This window comes from Marmota marmota, unplaced genomic scaffold, assembly GCF_001458135.2.
Source record: "Marmota marmota marmota unplaced genomic scaffold, marMar, whole genome shotgun sequence".
Classification (NCBI taxonomy): Eukaryota; Metazoa; Chordata; class Mammalia; order Rodentia; family Sciuridae; genus Marmota; species Marmota marmota.
In genome coordinates this window covers 3,120,646-3,139,595 of record NW_026000221.1, presented here as the reverse complement: position 1 = coordinate 3,139,595, position 18,950 = coordinate 3,120,646, and the positions used below count along the sequence as shown (strand labels likewise).

The 18,950-nt window shown below is 46.2% G+C and overlaps 1 protein-coding gene across 1 annotated transcript in view; it reads right to left on the bottom strand.

Annotated features, from left to right (window-relative positions):
- The window catches only part of Tgfbi (transforming growth factor beta induced), a 33,763-nt gene extending 17,702 nt beyond the window's left edge, over nucleotides 1-16,061 (bottom strand). The window contains exons 1-3 of the mRNA XM_015488589.2: nucleotides 15,819-16,061; nucleotides 10,862-10,960; nucleotides 1,366-1,430 (exon numbers count right to left, since the gene is read on the bottom strand). Coding sequence (XP_015344075.1) covers nucleotides 1,366-1,430; nucleotides 10,862-10,960; nucleotides 15,819-15,952 — 298 coding nt within the window. The 5' untranslated portion in view covers nucleotides 15,953-16,061. The remainder of the gene's footprint in view (nucleotides 1-1,365; nucleotides 1,431-10,861; nucleotides 10,961-15,818) is intronic.
- Between the last annotated feature and the right edge of the window lie 2,889 nt (nucleotides 16,062-18,950).

The window sequence follows — 18,950 nt, the reverse complement described above, 5'->3', positions numbered from 1 at the left end:
GGTGGAAAAGCCCAAAGACAGTCTATTGCTGGGGAGCTGAGAGCTTAAAATAACTCAGTAAGTAGTCAAATGCCTCTCTATGTGAACTCAGCTAATTGGAAATTTCTGATCATTTTTTTCCCCTAATCATTTTAAACACAGCAGAGCACAGCTTTTTTTTTTTTTCTTAGACATTTAGATAACACAGGTAAGAATGTACACCAGAAAGAGAAATCCTAACTACACACTAGTTTTACAGACTTGTCTTCTTATTGAAACTAGTTTCCTAATGGCCTCTACTAGAAGGAAACAACTATAAATCTTTGAGAGGTATTTTGTGTATTTGCAGGTAATAAAATCCTTCTTAGACAGTGAGCCTAATGTTCATTTTAAAAGATCTAAAACTAGGGTCCAGAGATCAAGCTCCCCCTTATGGCCTATCTCCTTTTCCCAACCACTCTCCCCATCCCACCTAGTCCTTCTACTTGGGTCATAATGACATGCTCCCCACACCATGCCAACAACATCCTCCTCGTGACCTTGGCACTGACCATGTTGCACGCCCCCCACCCCTGCCCTTTAAATCAGGTTCACATTCTTTTTTTTTTTTTTGTCAAAAAGGTCTATTTTGTTGTCTGTCACTGGAATCTGGAATCTACATTTTATGACTTTGATCTAGTTATGGACTCTCATGCTCAGTATCACACTGCTTTTATCATCATACTTTTTTTATTAGCCATTTTTCAGGTTCATAATCTTAACTTAAAAGTAACTTATTTTTCAAAGTTAAAACACAAACTCCTCTGCTCAGTTGCTGGTAATGTGTGGCACTAAAGAAGAGACTCTGATCAATTTCAAAGGTGGCATCCTGTCTTTGGCTCAGAGCTGCCAATCATGGTATCCTTTACTGACTCTGGGTGAGCCTCCTTGCAGCTCTGCTCACTGCTGAACTCCAGTGGGCCAAATTTAGACACAGAGTGGGTGTACCCTGGGTTCCCAGCCCAGCCAGAGACCAAGTTATCCCATCTGACCTCTAGCAGGATCTGATCAGAAAGCAAAGGGCCGCCATGCCAAACCTGCTGAATGCATTTAGAATCAAAGATAAGAGGCCCAGGAGCCTCCACTTCCTAAAGAGTCTGGGCAGGCCAGAACTGGGTTCTGCTCCACTAGTTTGTTGAAAAGTAGCTCAGGAAATGCACTATTTCTCGCTCCTATCTTCCACCTCTTGCATGGAACATAAAGGCCAGTGACACGTGAAAGAATGGGAGAATGCCAATACACCCTCCCCAGGGACCCATGTTCAGACCTTGTACACTTTTATATGCATGCTCCTCTCTCCTTACTCACCCCTCCAACCATACCCACAGGCAGGGCCTGGCTTATTACCTGCAGGACAGCCCTTCTCTCCTGGGACCTTCTCATATCCAGGACAGCACTCATAGCTGATGACTCTGTAATAAGAGGCACACACATGTGTCAGGCAGGGCTTCACTCCTCCTCCAGCACCATCAGTCTCTCTCTCTCCCAGCAAATCACCGAATAGAAGAAGAGAGATCATGGGTACAGCATCTTCCTCTGAGGAGGCCACTTGCTAGATCATAACTACCTTTCACTGGCAAGAAGCTCCTCATGTCTCCTTGGCCTTATAGAATGTTCCTGAAGGTTGCCAACATCTACAACAAACCAACTAGGAAGCCCAACTAACTCAGTATATTCAATAGTGTAATTAGAAAACACCAAGAAATTTATCTCCAACATGCACCAGAAACCAGATGGCCACTGTGCTGGAAAGGGAGCAGGGAGGAGCAGACAGATATGCACTAGTTCTAGCTCTGAGTCTGTCACATCCCGGCCAGTTCCCTTTCCTCCCTGGGTCTCAGTTTTCTCATCTATAAAATGCATGTGTGCATGTGTGGGTGTCACTGATTAAATCTCTTATGCTCTTCTAACTCTGATTTAATAACCAAAAAGTATAGGGTATCTGTGATCATCAAGTTTTTCTCAGTTTCTAATAATCAAATTTTAAAATATAAAACTAAAATAAAAGCAGAGCTCCTCTTATGCAGTAGTCTTTTTTAAATTTTAAAGCTAAAAATGTGTTCATTGATAAAATGTTTTTATGGTTTCAAACTGAAGATAAACAAAGTGTTCCCTACCCACCCTCCTCCTTCAACCATGCCTCGTCCTTCCAGAAAAAAACCCATATTGTCCATTTGTAAAATTCTCTGCATTTGGATGAACATGAGACTGGTAGTGCAGTTTTAATTTTTGAAACAATTTGTTCAAGAAACTAAAGATGGTCTCCTTTCCTTCAGACCACCCTATAATGAGACATTGACTCCTTTGTGGGATCTGAAAGACAGCTTCAGAAAATGTGATACTATGGGGAAGCCAAAGGACTTCAATAACATTGCAAGGAAAAATTCTGAAAGTCTATTCCTAAGAAAGATCTTGTGGAGGTCACACCACAGCGCCAGCCAACTCTCCCTAGCAGGCCTGGAGCCAAATGCAAACAGCACGGACTCCCCGTGCTTTCCCTTCTTTCTGATACATCGATATGCCCTTTGGGACAAGAGAGAGGTTAGACTTGAATTGCAAAGGGTTTTATCAGACTCATGCAGGATGCTTAATGACATCACCAGAAGAGAGGCAGATGGATTGGGAAGAAATGTGGCTTTGGGGCGCTGCATTAGACTCTCAGTGCACACTGAGCTTCCTGCTCTTGTGAATGCAACTGGAATCAACTCAGGGAAGACTTATCAAGTGAAGATGAAGCCTGGTTCACCAGTTATCCAGGAGAATGTTTCAGATTCTCAGGATATCAGGGAGTTATAGGTGCCACTTTTAGCTAGAAATGGGCCCCCAGGGAATGACTGAGGATCCACAAGTTAGAAACATTCTTCTCTGACCCATTTTCTCCATTCTCCTTTTGTCCAGCCCTTCTGTTCCTTTCTAACCTTGCATCCCAGCCATTACAAGGCCCAAACATGCTGTTCCCCAAGACTGACCTTGACCCACCCACAATTTTATCTTCAGAACTAAAATTGACTCTGCAACTAAAATAATATTTCATTGACATACAATTTGTAAAGGCAGTGTAGTTTAAGAGAAACCGTACTAGAATCAGGGGTTTGCATTGTGATTCATTGGTAACTAGCAGGGTGACCTTGAAAGTCTATTTCTCTCTGGTCTCAGTTTCCCCATATACACAATGTTAAACTAGATGATCTCTAAAATTCCTTCCAACCTCACACTCACAAGTCTTCTACTGGGTGGGCTGATTTCTATGGGACAGAGAGCCACTCCCTCAAAGAAGGACAGTGTCCTTCAATCCAGGGAGAGCTCCAAGCTTTGATCCTATGCATAAATACTAGGGTTCAGTGACTTCATTGGGAAGAAATGGAGTTAGGGAAGTAGGAATAGGTCATATCTCTCCACACTTAGTTTATTTCAAAAGTTATCTGTTATAAAATTCCATGGAGTTGGAGAAGGACAGTTGGAAAATCTACCAAGTCCTCTGGGCCCCTGGTGAGCATGGGTGCTATACACTCTATGGCCTGGAGTCCCCCATCAATCTGGCCAAAGACTCAAAAAATGTTGGCTTCTGAGTTACATCTCTGCCCTACTCCCCAGAAAAACAAAAACACAGGAAAGACAAACAGCTCAGGTAGCTTCACAAATGGGAACCTATGATTCCTGCAACAAGGTATGTGTATTGGGAAGGGGGCACATATGCACATGTGTGCAAGTAGGATGTGTAGGGAGAAAGGGGTGCTGAGGGGCTGGGGGGAAAAGGTCAGAGGTGAGCAGAACAGTATCAGCAAGGAGAGGGTTAACAGGATTAAATAAGAGTGTGAAGACATGAATGGTGTGATTCTACTTTGTGTATAATCAGAAACATGAAATAAGAAGTGAAGTGCATTCTTCTGTCATATATAACAAATTAGAATAAATAAATGTAATGAAAAAAAAAGCTCTGAGGGGTGAATGGGTCTCTTGACATGACAGGTGGGTCGAGGCCGTACTAGGGCTCTCCTCACATTGCACCAAGTCAGACTCTTTTTCCATTGCTCTTGTCAATGTGCACATTTGGCAAAAGCAGAATGATCTGAAACTCTGACATCTGGGGGACACAGTTGTGTCTCCAAAGCAAACAAGGTTAACTTCCGTCAGCACTCCCTGTGCTTCTTCAGGTGGGCTCTCTGCACCCATGTCTCATGGCAGCAGGACTGTACTCTGCTGTCACATGCGGATGGCTTTGACAGCAAGTTCCCCATGGTAGAGACTCAGTTTCTGAGGTTGCAAAGTCTCCCCCAGCCAAGATCTTTTTCTAGTAAACTGAGCACAGCTCTCAGAAGGTTTCTCCTCTTCCCCTTGCTCTGTTGATCTCCCTCTCCTCGGCCCTCTCTGGGCATGCAAGTGTAGGCCAGGACACTCAGCCTGGGTATGGCAGGCTTATGACTTGAGATGGTTCTACAGCTGCTAGTCTCCTTGCTCTACCTGTCCCAACAATACTGGCCCTTTCCAGAACCAGCCTGCATGACCCCAGAGAAGCAGAGAGCAGCTGCAGGCCGCAGACCTAGAAACGGTCCATTGGGACGATCCCCCCGAAAGATTCTTGGGTTGCTGATCTGCACAGCAGCTTGCCCCGCCCTCCCTGTGCCCAGTGGGCTACTCCATGTGGGCTCTAGGCCTGGAGAGAACACAGATGCTGCGGAGAGACAGACAAGCAAGAGCCTGGATCTAATGCCATCCCTCTAGGATGAACACAGAGAAGGACAGAAACCAGTGGGAACCTACAGTTCCTAGGTGTCTCTGAACAGCAAGGAACTGTTGGTCTCTGAATCTCATCTCATCAGCCAAAGCTGCTCTTCTCCTATCTTGTTGACCAGAAATAGTTTCTAATAACTAAAAACCTCAGGTCAGAAAAAGCAAACTCTCCAAGGCAACAAGTTACTAATTATCTGGTTCCAGTTTCTCAGGACAGAAGAACAAGTTGCAGAAGAAAGTGAGTCAAGGCACCCGGATTAGAAGGGTATTTAAAGTAGCAGGCCAAAAAGATAGTGTCTACACAGGGCCTGGGTTTAGGGATGTTTGGGAAGCTCTCCTCCATCCCCTGTAACTTTTTCACATAGAATGGGACAGAGAAATGACCAGTATTTCTCTTCCCAAAGTAATTTTCCACAAAGTTAATATAAAGTTAAAATAATCACTCTCTCCCAAGTGCGCTTCACTGGGTCTAAATGCCAAGGAATTAACTAGACTTGTGGAGGAGATGGAGCAAGGAGTGGAGCCTGAGAGCCAGTCTCCTGTGACAGAAGGTAAACTATTCTCTGGGTCACAGTTTCCAACAGGAATCTCAGAGCAAACAGAGTCACAGCGTCTAGACATGGGGGTGCCCCGCGGACTGCCTGCCTGAAGTGGTTTACTTTTTTCTGCATTCCTGGCCTTGGAAAGGAAGCTGAGCTGATTCTTAAGGTCCCCAATAGAAAATCAGAGATTGCTCTGAGCCACCTTCCACCAGCAAAGGCTTCCAGCATCCCAGGAATTCACCAGCCTGGTTAGTGATTAGGATGAAGACTTCAGAAAATGGGTGTATGCAATTGTGGTGATTTGTGTGCGATGTGTGAGAAGATACTCCTGGGTGTCTTCTCAGTTCTCATGCCCGTCATCTGATGAGGGCTACTGAGGAGCCTCTTGCAACAAGGGATCACCAAAGCCACCAGATTGGAAGTGACTCTGGGCCAAAGGGCTTCTCTGATCCTGAGGAGGCTTTGTCTCTGGAACCCACAAACACAGTTTTCAGGGCTGTAGAGAGAGACCTGGGCAGTTCACTCAGGTCCCACAGGCATGCTCATTTGTATACCTCCTTTGACACTAGCTGCTAGGCTTGATTCTTCCTAGGGGCAGCACAGTAGAGTGGACAGAACTGCCCCATTTACCAGCAGATGACTCTGAGCAGGATGCTTAGGCTTGCTGGGACTCAGTCGCCCCATCTACAAATGAGCTAATGATCACATTCTATTAGAACATAGAGTATGAGAAGCGAATGAGTTTTCATACGAGAAGCACTTAATGGATACTTGCTCTCAACTAAGTGCTCAGTTGTCCAGCTTCTTCTAAAAAAAACATTCCAAGCGTAAACTTTAAAGTGGAAGCTAGGATAATAACTTGAGGCAAAGCAATATCCTACAGTGAGCTCACTGATCGAGTCACATTGTAACAAATAAATCCCCATAATACATGGGTGGAAGGCTTCTATTAGTCTCCCATAGCTTACTGTAACAAATAACCACAAATGTAGTGGTTTAAAACATTACAAATTTATTATGTTACAATTCTGGAGGTTAGAGCCACTAATCAGCCTCATGGGGCTAAATCAAAGGTTGCATTAATTCCAGAAGCATTAGAAACTCGGTTCCTTTCCATTCCCAGTTTCTGGAGGCTGCTGCATGCCTTGGCTTGTGGTTTTATCACCCCAACTTTCCACCACATCTTCTCTGACTCTGAACCTGCTGCCTCCCTCTTATAAGGACCCTTATGATTTTATTAGATTCACCAAATAATCCAGGATAATGTCCTCCTCTAAAGATCCTTTTTTTTTGAAATGCATGAATACATTTATTAAAATTATATGTTTTAAGATCCTTAACCACTGCTGCAAAGTCCCATTGTCCATGTTGGGGAACACATTTACAGGTTTGCAGATTAGGATGTGGACATCTTTAGGGGTCATTTTTCTACTTTTCCCCAGGGCTTTTGCCCCAGGTAGTAAGTATGTGGTTCATATAAATTCTCAACAACACGAAATTTCAAATCAGCTAAGCAGCTTCCTAATTTACAGAATGTTCTAGAATCTTCAGGAAACACTGCTTAACAGATGTGATTTTGGTGTATGTCCAATATCCCTGATATGAAGCAGATCATCCATGGGGTCCTAGATGGTTGTTTGGGGAATATGAAACAGTGCTAGGGTGGGTCTGGGGACAGCCTAAATGGCTTCCCACCATCTTCTTTTTCCTCTGGGACCAAGTTACGGGATACAGAAAAGAGAAGAAGACTGGCTCTTCTCCAGTTTCATGTCAGATGTCTCGGCGTGCTTTGCACAGAATGAAATCTACTGAAAACAGACCTGCCACCTGATGGAAGAGCTCAACCTTGTCCTGGCTGGCTTCAGTAAAGGTGACATTTCTAAGCTTTAACACAATGCTGAACAAGTATTGCAATGTAGCCCCTGGGCAAAGCAACACTTGCTACTAGAAAACCAGCAGTATCCTGCCAGCCCATCTTGGCTCCAGAGAACTGCTTCTGCACTTGTGAAATGTGTTGCTTATGGAACAATTTCAAGACTTTGGAATGGACAGCTGCCATCCCTACCTGCCAGCTCCCTTCCTGTGTCACATTCATGATGTCTGAGCCCCTGCTATGTCTGCGACATCCCCATGACGTCTGCTCTGACTTAGCTATTAAACAGATCTCCCTCTCTGCACACACACACACACACACACACACACACACACACACACACACCAGTACAGACACAGCCAGACTCCTGACCACAATTTCCTGCACCTTTGTTCAACCTTCCACATGTAAGAATTTTATTACCAATCAAACCAGGGCCTGAAATCACAGAGGAGGATGCTGTCTATTTCCCATAACCCTTTTTGATTGACCATTGTTATCACTCTAGTGCTCCTTAGGATCTGAAATAAAAGCTAAAGTGAGTTTCTAAGGAATAAAATGTACTCAAGTCTCTAGGTAGGAGCCCACTGGTAACTACTTCTTGTTATAAAATGTATATGTTGGCTTGACAGATAGTGTCCAAATCTCAGATTCTTCTCTTTGGAAATACAGAAAAGCTTTTGTCTGAAGACATGAGGACAATACTTAGTGTGGCCTATCCTCTCCTCTCCAGGAAGTGGAGTCCAGGGCCTCCCAGCTGCAGGCAAGTGGGTTCAGGGTCCTGCCTCACCAGGCCTGTCCTGTGTCTCTCTGTTAACTTGCGTCACAATCTTCACCCTTGTGCTTGGGGCTTGGTGCTGTTCATTTGCTTTCAAGGTCAAATTTTCCTTCTGGCCTTAGGTCCCCTGATGACCCATGTCGCCTCCTCCCCCAGGCCATTTTGCTCTTTCATCCCAACACAACTGAGTCTTGCTGGGAAAAGGCCCAGTGCTCATGTCAGCCCCACTCTAAGATGGTTTTCTTTACTCCAACCACCATGCTCCCATGTCCCACTCAGTTCCTCATCCAACTCAATGCACGAGGGACCTACTTCCCCCAGGGTGACATTAATTCCAGCCAGCATGCACCCCACCCCCAGTACCCACAGCACTTAATTCATGGTGGTCAGATGGCAGCTCCCTCAGGGGTCTGGGTCTTAGATAAACAAGTTCCCCCGCAAAGCTGCCCTTAGCTTTCAAGGACAACAGAACTGAGCTCAACCTCTTCCTCTTTTCCTCTCTGCTTTTTCTGGTTCTTCTCCAAGTCAGCTCCACCTTTCTGATGCTGCACGTGATGTTCCAGGAAGGGCCTGTCTTGTCCTGGATCATGAAATTTTACAACGACTCTTGTTTTTCTCTCCTCATTTCCTCTTTTCTGAAGCTACTCAGAGCAACAGCCACATTCAAGAGCTGAATGTGAACATCTTTTCCCTTTGATTTTCCTTTTCCTTTTCTCTATTCCCGGGCACCCCTCTGTGCTGACTGGAGTGAGGGTTCTGCCCAAATTCCTCACCACATTCTCAAAACCAAACCTGTCCCAGAAGGCAAGATTATTGCTGGGAGTGTTTTGTCAACACGTAGCTCTACTGCTTGTGACTTGTCCTGGCACACGCACAGAGAAAGAGGAGAATGTTAAGAGCCAATAAGCCAACGTGACTCATCCTCCACCAGCGTCAGCCACAAGCTGCCGAGGAAAGTTATCAAGCTACTGTTAACCAGTTGGGCAAATGCTTCAACAGGGGGGCATCCAAAGTGCCACCCTGTGGCCAGCTTGTCATCACAGTTGGATGACATTTTTAGAGAAACTTCAAATAATGAAAATATGGCCTCATTGTAACCCAGAGCTGTGAGATGGAGAAGTACTCTTGGCACAGGTGCTTTGGTTATCTTCCAAGAAGCAATTATGTGGGGCCTGGCTTTGTGTTTAATTGAGTAATTAATTGTTTGAGTAGATAATGTACCCATATGAAAAAAGTCAGTTGGTACTAGTGGTATTATTATTTTTGAACCCAGGGTTCCTCTACCACTGAGATACACCTCCAGTTCTTTTTATTTTGTATTTTGAGACAAGGTCTCACTAAATTGCCCAAGCTGGCTTCAAATTTGCAATCTTTCTGTCTCAGCCTCCCAAGTTGTGGGGACTATAGGTGTGTCCCACCACACCCAGCATTATTATTATATATATATTTAATTTGGGCATCAGGGAAGAATAGGCTAGGCATAGAATCTGCATAATCTCTTTTTGTTCAAAACAGGAAAAATTATTGCTGAGCTTCTGTTCACTGAACCTGGAGGGTGTGTCCTTCTAACTCATGCAACTCTTTTTAGATTTCAGGTGGGACTCTCATTGGCAGGGAGCCAGCTGCCACAGACATGCCCCAGACAGGCTCCAGGGAGAAGCAGCTCTTTCCAGCTCTGTTCCAATTCCTGATTTCCCTTGATTCAGACTAGGATTGATCATTGCCTCACATAATCAGGGCCACACATTGGGATATTTATTTCCATGTACATTTTAAGGAAAGGGCATTTCCCTTTCCTTTAGTTGATTATTAAATTGGAAGAGATGGTTACTTGAAAGCAACATCAAAGCAATAAATTTAAAATTCCATAAGAGTGAAGAAGTCCAAGATAGTGGCTTAGAGTTGCTTAATCCTCCTATTACGCAGATGAGAGGAAGGTCAGACCCCTACAAGTGGAAGTTTTGCACAGCACATCTTCCTATCTGTAGGAGAGAGCCAACTTTGACAACTGCTGACAGTTAGCGCCCAAACAGATTAGGTTTCCTCAGAATTCTGTTAGAATATGCACAGTACCCTATTTCCACCAGGCGCTGGACAGTAGGGATGAAGGCTGCCTCCCTTTGTGCTTATACAGGAAACAACAAGCCTGATAGTAACGTCACTGGAATATAGCCTATTGTCACTTTTCCATCTGTTTGTGTGGTCTAATTTGCAAATTTGTTGTAATGATAATAGCAGCTAGTATTTATTGAGCTGTTACTATGTGCCAGGCACCATATTTGTTCTCTTATGTACATTATTTCATTTAATCCTCATAACAAAGCCATAAGGCAGGTCGTTTCATTATTTCCATTTTACAGAGGAGACAGCTGAGTATTCTAAAAATGAACCCTGTCAAAGTTAGGGTCTAAGCCTATCTTAATATTGGGGGCCATCTCATTGTGGGCACATTTCTAAGCAACCTAAATCTTTTTGAGGTGTTTACCTTAGGACAACAGAGTAAGAGTGGGCTTTCCTATCAGTTCACCAACAGATTTTCTTTCCCAGAGTGACACGCTGGTGGCCTCTCCATGGACTTTCTGAATCATTTAGTGAAGATTTGGAAACGCACACACGCATGCACGTGCGCGTGCACACGCACACACACACATACAATTTTATGCTTCTTGCAATTCCAAACTAGCCCTGAAAGATGTATTAAAGTGTTGTCAGCAGCCTTAAAAATGCAGAAAAAAATTGGCCAGGTTCCTAAAAATGCCACTCCCCAGAACACATTCTCTGACACGTTTGTACATGCACCTTCATGGCTCTTTAGGCAGCCTGACCTTTTAGAAGGTGGCTGGCCCAGCCCTGGGGGCACCTGTGGCTGGCACATGTGCAACGTGGCCTCTTTGGTCTTGGGTATTTGCAGATACTCACGTTGACTTGCCACAGATCTTCCTCTGGTACCACTGCTTGCAGTTGGTGAAATACTTCTTGTTGGTGCCAATGAGCTTCTGCACAGCACACACGTTGGGGCTGGAAACAAAAGCAATGGTGTTAGTGAGGTTGGCATGTCCATCACATCATGTAGGTCTTCCCAGTTCATCAGATGGAGGACAGACAGCCATTTCGGTCTTGGCAGCAGGGTGGATTTTGGGGTAGGCTTTGGACCTGTCTACCTAGATTCCCATTGGTCCCCATGAAAGCTTTCCATCAAACAAAAAATTGCTTATCTATCTCACACATTGATATAATTTCATGTAACTATCCTTGGCATGGGCAATGGGACAGTGTAAATAAAGGGGTCGTAAATGTGTTAGATGGCATGATATAGATCCAAAAAAATAGCAAAGTCAAAGTGGCATGTTTCCTAAGCAAAGCAGCTTTGAAAGACATCCCAGCCATTCTCTGCATCTGTACTTCATACTGAGCCCAAACTTGACATCCCAGTGTCTGTCACAGGCTCTGCAATCATGAGGAGAAGACCCCAGCATCCCCCTGGCAGCTCTACATATACATATACTCATTGTCTAGACCAGCTGCCTGTCTCCCCAGTGGTGACTCGTCCAGAGGACAACACTGTAAATGAGGGTACATGGCAAGTGGTACATGACACCAAATAGGGGTGTTCTCCTACTTAACTCTTAGTTGTCGATTACTTAGACCCCAGTTTGAGTTCCACTTCTCCCCAAAAGCCTTCCTCCACTGCCCCATGTGACACTCTTCTTTACATTCTCTGACCTGGGATGCAACTTGTTTGATGCTGGTTACCAGAAACCCTATAGCTGATGTGCGATGGATATCTCCTTTCTCCAGCTACCCTCAAAAGAACCTCGAAGGCAAGAGTCCTGCCTCTTTCTACCTTTGACATTCTGGATAGAGCCTGGCAACCGGTCAGGTGCAGAAGCTTGGAATAATCTTGTTGAAAATACTTGTTGAAACGCCTGACCCAGCTCAGAAAGACCTCAATGACTGGGAAAGCAAAGTGCAAATTTCCTGGGGTTTTGCCTAGAAGGCTCCTCCAGAGCCACAGGGTTTTGTTGCAGGGTATTTTATTCTATTGTACCATCTCCTGATCCAATAGAATAGTGCTCAGGCCATTAGGAACCCCTGGGGTAAGGAGGCTGCTGTGGCTGCATGGTGACATTTGGGATGGGAGAAGACGGGGAGGCAGGCAGTTCATCTGACTAAATCATAAATCAGACAAAGCAAAGAAACTACAGCTGAGGGTTTTCACAAGACATCAGTGCTCAGAGAGCTTCAGGTGTCACCCAATGAATGGGTAATTACTTCAACATCAATTTCTTTGTGACTTTAAAACTGTAATCCACAGGTACCCTTTCATATGCACGATATTTTTCAGGAAAACCCTGATTTTTGCAGTAAAGCTAGGCTGGCCATCCCACTATTGGGGCTGCTAGAATTTGATCAGCTCTTAAATATTTAGGTTATTGGGTGATTGTTCACTCTGAACCCTTACTTCTTTACCTGTCTCTTTTACCATGTCACCTCTTATCCACATTTTTAAATTATTATTATTTTTGGTTGCCCATTGACCTTTGTTTTATTTATTTATTTATCTGCAGTTCTAAGAATCCAACCCAGTGCCCCACATGTTAGGCAAGCTCTCTACCACAACCCCAGCCCCTTGTCCACATTTTTGTTCAATAAGCAGAGGTGAGTGGGCCACGAATGCACAGAGAGTATTAGGGAAGTAATGCAAGAACCAGATAGGGAACAAAGCTGAGGCAGAAGAGAATGTGACAAGCCAGCAGGAGGGCAGGTGAGGGCTGCCTTACTCCCAATAGGATGTCACTAAATGCCCCCAGCAGATTTCTAAACACCTTGCTTCTCTGTTTGCTCTCTGGGATTCACAGGTTAGACAGTCCCTTAGTAACTCCTGAAGATTCCCAGACAGCCACACTCCAGCCGCAAGTTCTACTTATTGTTGAATAATCTGCAAAGTTCTCCTATCTGACCAAGCAGGAAATAATTACTGTTGATGAATTCCCTGCAACTTTCTGTAGGCGTTTGGCCAATCTTCATGAGCCTCTTATGGATGTGGCTCCTACATTCCTCTGCAGAGGGAGAGTTCACTGCTGCTGCCCTATGTGACAGAAACAGTGGTTGGGGCTGCTGTGACCCTCTCTTTCTCATATCAGGCCTGTATGAGCTGTGTACACAAGAAATGTATGCTGTAGTGCAATCAAAAAGAGCAAGCCATTTCTGGGCCTTCTGCCTGAAGAATAACAGAGCTGCTGTTCAACTTGGACTTGAAAAACCAAGTGCTTTAGGAGGATCACTCCAATTTTTGATCTGTGATATTTGGAAGTGTGGCTGCATTTCTAACTTCTCTTTCAGTAGTATTTTTCCCCCTTCCCTATAGCAAAAGGCAAACCTGGGAGCCAAGAGACCCCATTACAGAGACTACCCTCCCAACAGTTTTCTATGTTTGGATAAAGTCACTCTCTGTCACTAAGCTGTAGTTTCACCATCTGTAAAATGGGAACATGTACTGTGGGGAAGTTGAACACAAAAGTTGTGGTAGGGAGAAAGCGCTGCCCGTGAGCAGAACACTGACCATTTCTCCCTTCATATCATGGAGCAGTCTGCATTTCCTTAAACTGGCAGAAATGTTTTTCTTCCCTTTTCACCAGTTCTCACTTTGAATAAAGGGCTGGAACTTGAACAGGGTTATCCATTTGCACAGGGTGCCACACCCATGTGTGCAGGGCCAGGCAGTCCCGTGGTATTTTCAAGGGATGGTTAGATCAGGGTAAATGCAAGTGTGCTTGCAACCACTTTGCCATGGTGCATGCACACGTGTATCCAGATTTTAGTGGGGGAGGGAGTGCTCGTGTGACTTCTTGATCACTGTGCCCATCACAGACAGATTACTATGGGTTTTTTCAACTGCACTGCAAGAAGTTAATCAAGAGGATTAGCCTGCAGGGGTATGGCAGGGAAGGTGATCTACTATCTGAAACTCAATAAAAAGCATCTGTATTTTTTTAAAACCCTATTTTCCATCCCGTCAGTGTCTCTTCTGGCCTCTGAAGGGAAGTGGGTTTTCTGTGGAGATGGTTCTTGGTGCAGCACCCTCAGTACCTTCACTGTGTACAGAGATGCCATTCTGGGAGACAATGCTGTGGGGCTGACTATGGGGATCTTCTCCTGACTTAGTGGTTAAGAGGCAGAGGAAACAGAAACATCCCAGGCATATTGTGGCATCAAAATAAAGCACAAGAAAGGCAGAGGAAGCAAAGGTGGGCTGGAGAGAAATAATAGGCCTGTCATCCCAGAGACTCAGGAAGCTGAGGCAGGAGAATTGCAAATTTGAAGACAGCTTTGGCAACTCATTGAGACCCTGTCTTAAAATTAAAAATAAAAGGGCTGGGGATAGAACTCAGTGGTATAGCAACTCGGGTTCAATCCTCTATACCAAAAATCAATAAAAATAAAATAAATAAATAAAAATAAAAATGCCAGTTTCACATTTTGACATTGAAGCCCCATGTCCTCCATGTCCTTCTTACCTGCCCTCTCACCCTTATGCCCAGGGCCTAAGTCAAAGATCATCTCCCAGTTCCCTAAGACCCCAACTCGTCCTCAGTGCTCTCCTTCCAGAAGCCTGTTGAGGCTGTGGCTTTATTTCATTTTGCAGAGTAGACAAGACAAATTTGCCCCCAAGAGCCGTTCTCCCGAAAAGCCCTGAGCACCTGGAAGGCCAAATGAGGTCAGAAAGCCATGGAGGAAACAAGGGTGACTACTCTCTAAAAGGGGCAGCCTATATCCACCCTCTAGAGCATGGCCGGGTACGGGAGTAAAGGCTTTGCTGGGACCTATGAAATCAACTTTGTCACCCTCAACAGTGACTTTTCATCTAAGTATAGATCTGGCTAGACTCTTGAAGGGTTGGCATTGCCTGTAATGTCAATGCCAGACCCAATAGCATCTGATCCTCCCCTGAGGACTCTAACCTGCCTCTACCTACATATAATTTTACAAAGTTGTTAAAAAAAAAATGTCGGTGAAAACAGGTAGGCTGGAAGCCACAGTAAAGCCTGGTAATGTGAGAAGCCCACATGGTTTGGCTTTGGATGGATGTAGAAATGTTGCCCACCTTTGCATGGGTCTGTGCCTGGGTCTTTACCAGGTTAGACCTTTTACCTGAGTCTCTCTCCTAAAGCAAAGACATCTTCAGTGACTCAAAGGAATGCCTGCAGTTATAAGGTCCCACAGTTACAAACCCAACTTCTGCTTTAGGTCAAAATCAACCCTGGACCCAATACATACCACAGGACTGTGGGAAGGTCTTCTAGGGGCTCAGTTTCCCCACCCCTGCTTGGTGAATACTGCTCTTCATTGTGTGTTTGGTGGGGAGATGCCACACTGTCCCTTCTGTGCCCGGGAAGTACTGCCTGATGCCAGATGGTGGGTGCAGGGCACGACCAGGTGCACAGAAATCTGGGGCACCTATGCCACCTGGTATAGCCCCAGTCTCATGTCTGGAGTCACTGGACAATGACCTGGCTGGGTTGGTATGTGCATGGCTGCCTTGGGCACCTTCCCAGAGTGATTCTGGTCAGAGAGATGCCCACGCCCCCTTCTACCTATGTCTGGATGGAAAAACTGAAAGCGTGGGCTGTCCCGTGCTTTTGTCCTGAGTAGGGGGTCACTGTTCAGCTTCCCCACCCTCTTCCCCTACAAAGCGTCCCGAGCAGGCTTCTCTCCATCCTCCGGCACCCCCCTCCCTCCACCGAGTGCAGGACTGGTCTCAGCGCTGCACATTGCTTGCTTTTCTATCGGGCTTTGTCCCTTGCTCTCTGCCCCCTTCGATGCCCCCAGGGGCGTGCGTTCTGAGCCTGGCGACCCGCCCCTCCGCTCGGCTTACCCGTGCTGGCGGCCCCGGAGCTGGCTGTGCTGCAGCACCAGCTGGTAAGGTGACTTGGCGGGACCTGCCAGGGTCGCGGCGGGACCCAAGGCCAACGCCAGGGCAAGGGCCAGCAACCGCACGAGGAGCGCCATGGAGAGGGAGGACTCGCACCGACTGACGATGCGCGAGCGGGCCACTCCGGGGAAGTGAGAGCGCCCCGCTGCCCGCGCCAGGTTAAGTAAGCCGCGAGCCGAGGGAGCGGCCGCGAGGGGCGGGGAAGCCGGCCGGCCCGGAGCGGGGAGGGCGGGCTGCTGGCGCCTCCCAACCCGCGCGCCCGGGGCTGCGCTCCGCACTCACTACGCCCCCTCTGCCAGCAGATCATTTTCCTCTCCGTTCTCTCCTGCGCTGCCCAGCCCTCACTCATGCCCTACCTCCGTCTCCTCCCCTAGTCAATTTTGCTCGAGCACAAAGTATGCAGATCCTTGAGACTTGGGCTTCTTGCAAGTGGGGACACTGGGAGTGAGGGGCAACTTTCTCTGAGGCCCGCTTCAAACTTTGTTCTTCCATAAGGGGCCGCAAGTCTTTTTTTTTTTAATTTACTGGGATTTTAGTAGGATTTGCATTAAACTTGTATATCAATTTAGGGAGAACTGATATATTACAGAAGTGTGTTTTCAAATTTCTGAATACATAGAGAGGTTTTCCTTTTTCTTTTTTTTTTTAAGAGAGAGAGAGAGAGAGAGTTTTTTAATATTTATTTTTTAGTTTTCAGCGGACACAACATCTTTGTTTTTTGTATGTGGTGCTAAGGATTGAACCCAGGCCGCACGCATGCCAGGCGAGCAGGCTACCTCTTGAGCCACATCCCCAGCCCAGGCCGCAAGTCTTGAGTCCAAAGATGTCTCAATGATCAGGTTACAAACACTGCAAGAAAGGGGAGGGGGCTGTGCTGATTCCCACAACGCTATGGCCCATCAGAATGGCCTCTGCCTTCCAGACACACCAGTCATGATAATAGAAACATAGATGGGGAGTAAGTCTTCTGATTGTCAGAAGCCTTAAAATGTCGGGCAGGTTTTGTTAGGTGCTAAGCTGCTCTTGGAAACTTGGGGAAGGGTGGAGTCCTTACCTTATTCATCTACCAGTCAACAAACATCTCTGCAGCCTTTGTGGCAGATAAAGATTCAAAGAGACAGAAAAGGCAAGATTCCTGCCCTGAAGGAGCTCAGAGCAATTAAGCAAATGGTCAGAGCAATTATGCAAATGGACTAAGGGTTGAACCTTGCCCTTATTAATCACCCATCAGTTACCTGGCATCTCTAGCCCTGGGGAGACAAAGCTGGATGTGTGGATGAGACCCAGGTCCTTTGGAAGAAGCTCACAGCTGGGCAGATCCCTAGGTCAAGCCAACAGTGTGGCCCAGAGGAGTAGCTTGGGCTTTGTAAGTCCAGAGAAGGCACCTGGTCTGGACAGGAGGTGACATCTACTTTTAGGCCTGAAGCGTGAAAAGGAGTTAGCCAGGCAAAATGAAGCATGTATTTAGGAAACTCAAGTTAGCCAGTTGTCTGAAGCATGAGGACTGGAATCAAGGGTAGGAGTGGAAGGCAGGAGTGTAGCAGGGCCCACCCCAAGTTGAGTCCTACAGACAAAGGGGAAGCTAGCAAGTGCCATGGTCGGTGGGTGTCACTAGCAGGCTTTGGTAAGACCAGATGAGATAAGGCAAGGTGGGAGGAAGGAGGATCAGGTGACCAAGAGGGGATTTTGTGAGAGCTTGAACTGTGGTAGCAGAGGTGGAGAGGAAGAGAGGTATCTAGGAGGTAATATGCTCAGGAGGAGACTTAAGGATGAGTATGGTGTTTTTGGCTTGAGAATCATGGTGGAAAGTGGTGCTATTTTTAATATGAGGGACCTGGTAGGAGTGCAAGTTTGCCAGGAGAGGATAAATGGATTGAGGCGCGCTGAGTTTGAGGTGCTTGTGATTCATCCAGATGGAGTATCCCCCTAGGCAGCTGGATGTAAGGATCTGGGTCCTGAGTGAAGGATGCAGGATGGGGATTCACACCTGGGAGTCCTCCTCCAGGACAGCATGTGAAGCTAGAGGTAAGCGATGACAGATGATGGAGCAGAGACTCAGGCCAAGAGCAGTCCATAAAGAGAGAAAGGAGTGCTGATGGTAGAGTGGGCGGAAATGGCTAGTGTGGAGCTGTCAAGGGAGGAGGGAGTCCTAGAAGAGGAAGCTGTTAACAGAGAGGAATGCTGCACACAAGACAGAGTCCAACAGCATCCACTATGTCGGAAACAAAAAGGTCCCTGGGGACTTGGCTGTGCAAAGCAGGATGGCCAAAGCCAGATATGGTGATCGAGTGTAGAGTGTCAAAGGGAAGGAGAGAGTTAGGATGGAAGCCAGAAGAAGACAAGGTCAAGAACACTGATAGAAATAACTGAGAATGAGGAGTCAAAGCCATGGGAGGGAGCGAGGTAATGAGTGAGGGATGAGGAGCAAGATGAGCCTGGAGCAGAGGGGTTTAGGTGCTGGAAGAAGAGTGGGATCTTCAGAAAGATATTGAAGGACTGATTAGAAGAGTAGAGTGAGTGGAGGGGCATGGACAGGTTTAGGAAAGACTTTAGTCATAGCACTGACTAGACTTGGAAGCTCTTTGGACATGGAGACTAAGGGACAGGGGTAGAGATAACTGGGAGGCTCATGACTGGGAAACTGGATTCATCCACAGGGTGCCTTGGTGAAGGTTCACATTTGAGTGCATGAGGGCAGTGACAAGCCTCCAGCATTTCCAGGTGGACGAACTGGATGGGAGACAGCTGCATTCACTGGTCTGCAGCTCGGGAGAGCTGTGAGAATTGAAGAAGCCGAATTGAGTCTCCACCACTAGAGGTGGTTTCAAAAGCCATGAACTGGATGAGCTCCGTGGGGAACATGTGTTGGAATAGAGGAGGAGAAAGAGTGAGAAGAAGAGGAAAGGATGATTGGCAGAGATCTAGGGAGGATTTTCTGATGTAGAGAGGATGGAGACATTACGGAGGTTGAGAGGCAGGCAGAAAAAGGAACACTAAAGGGACAGAGAGGTCCAGGGAAATCCAGAGAGGCCATAGAGGAAGAGAATTTCAGAGAACTACCATCATTACCAGGTG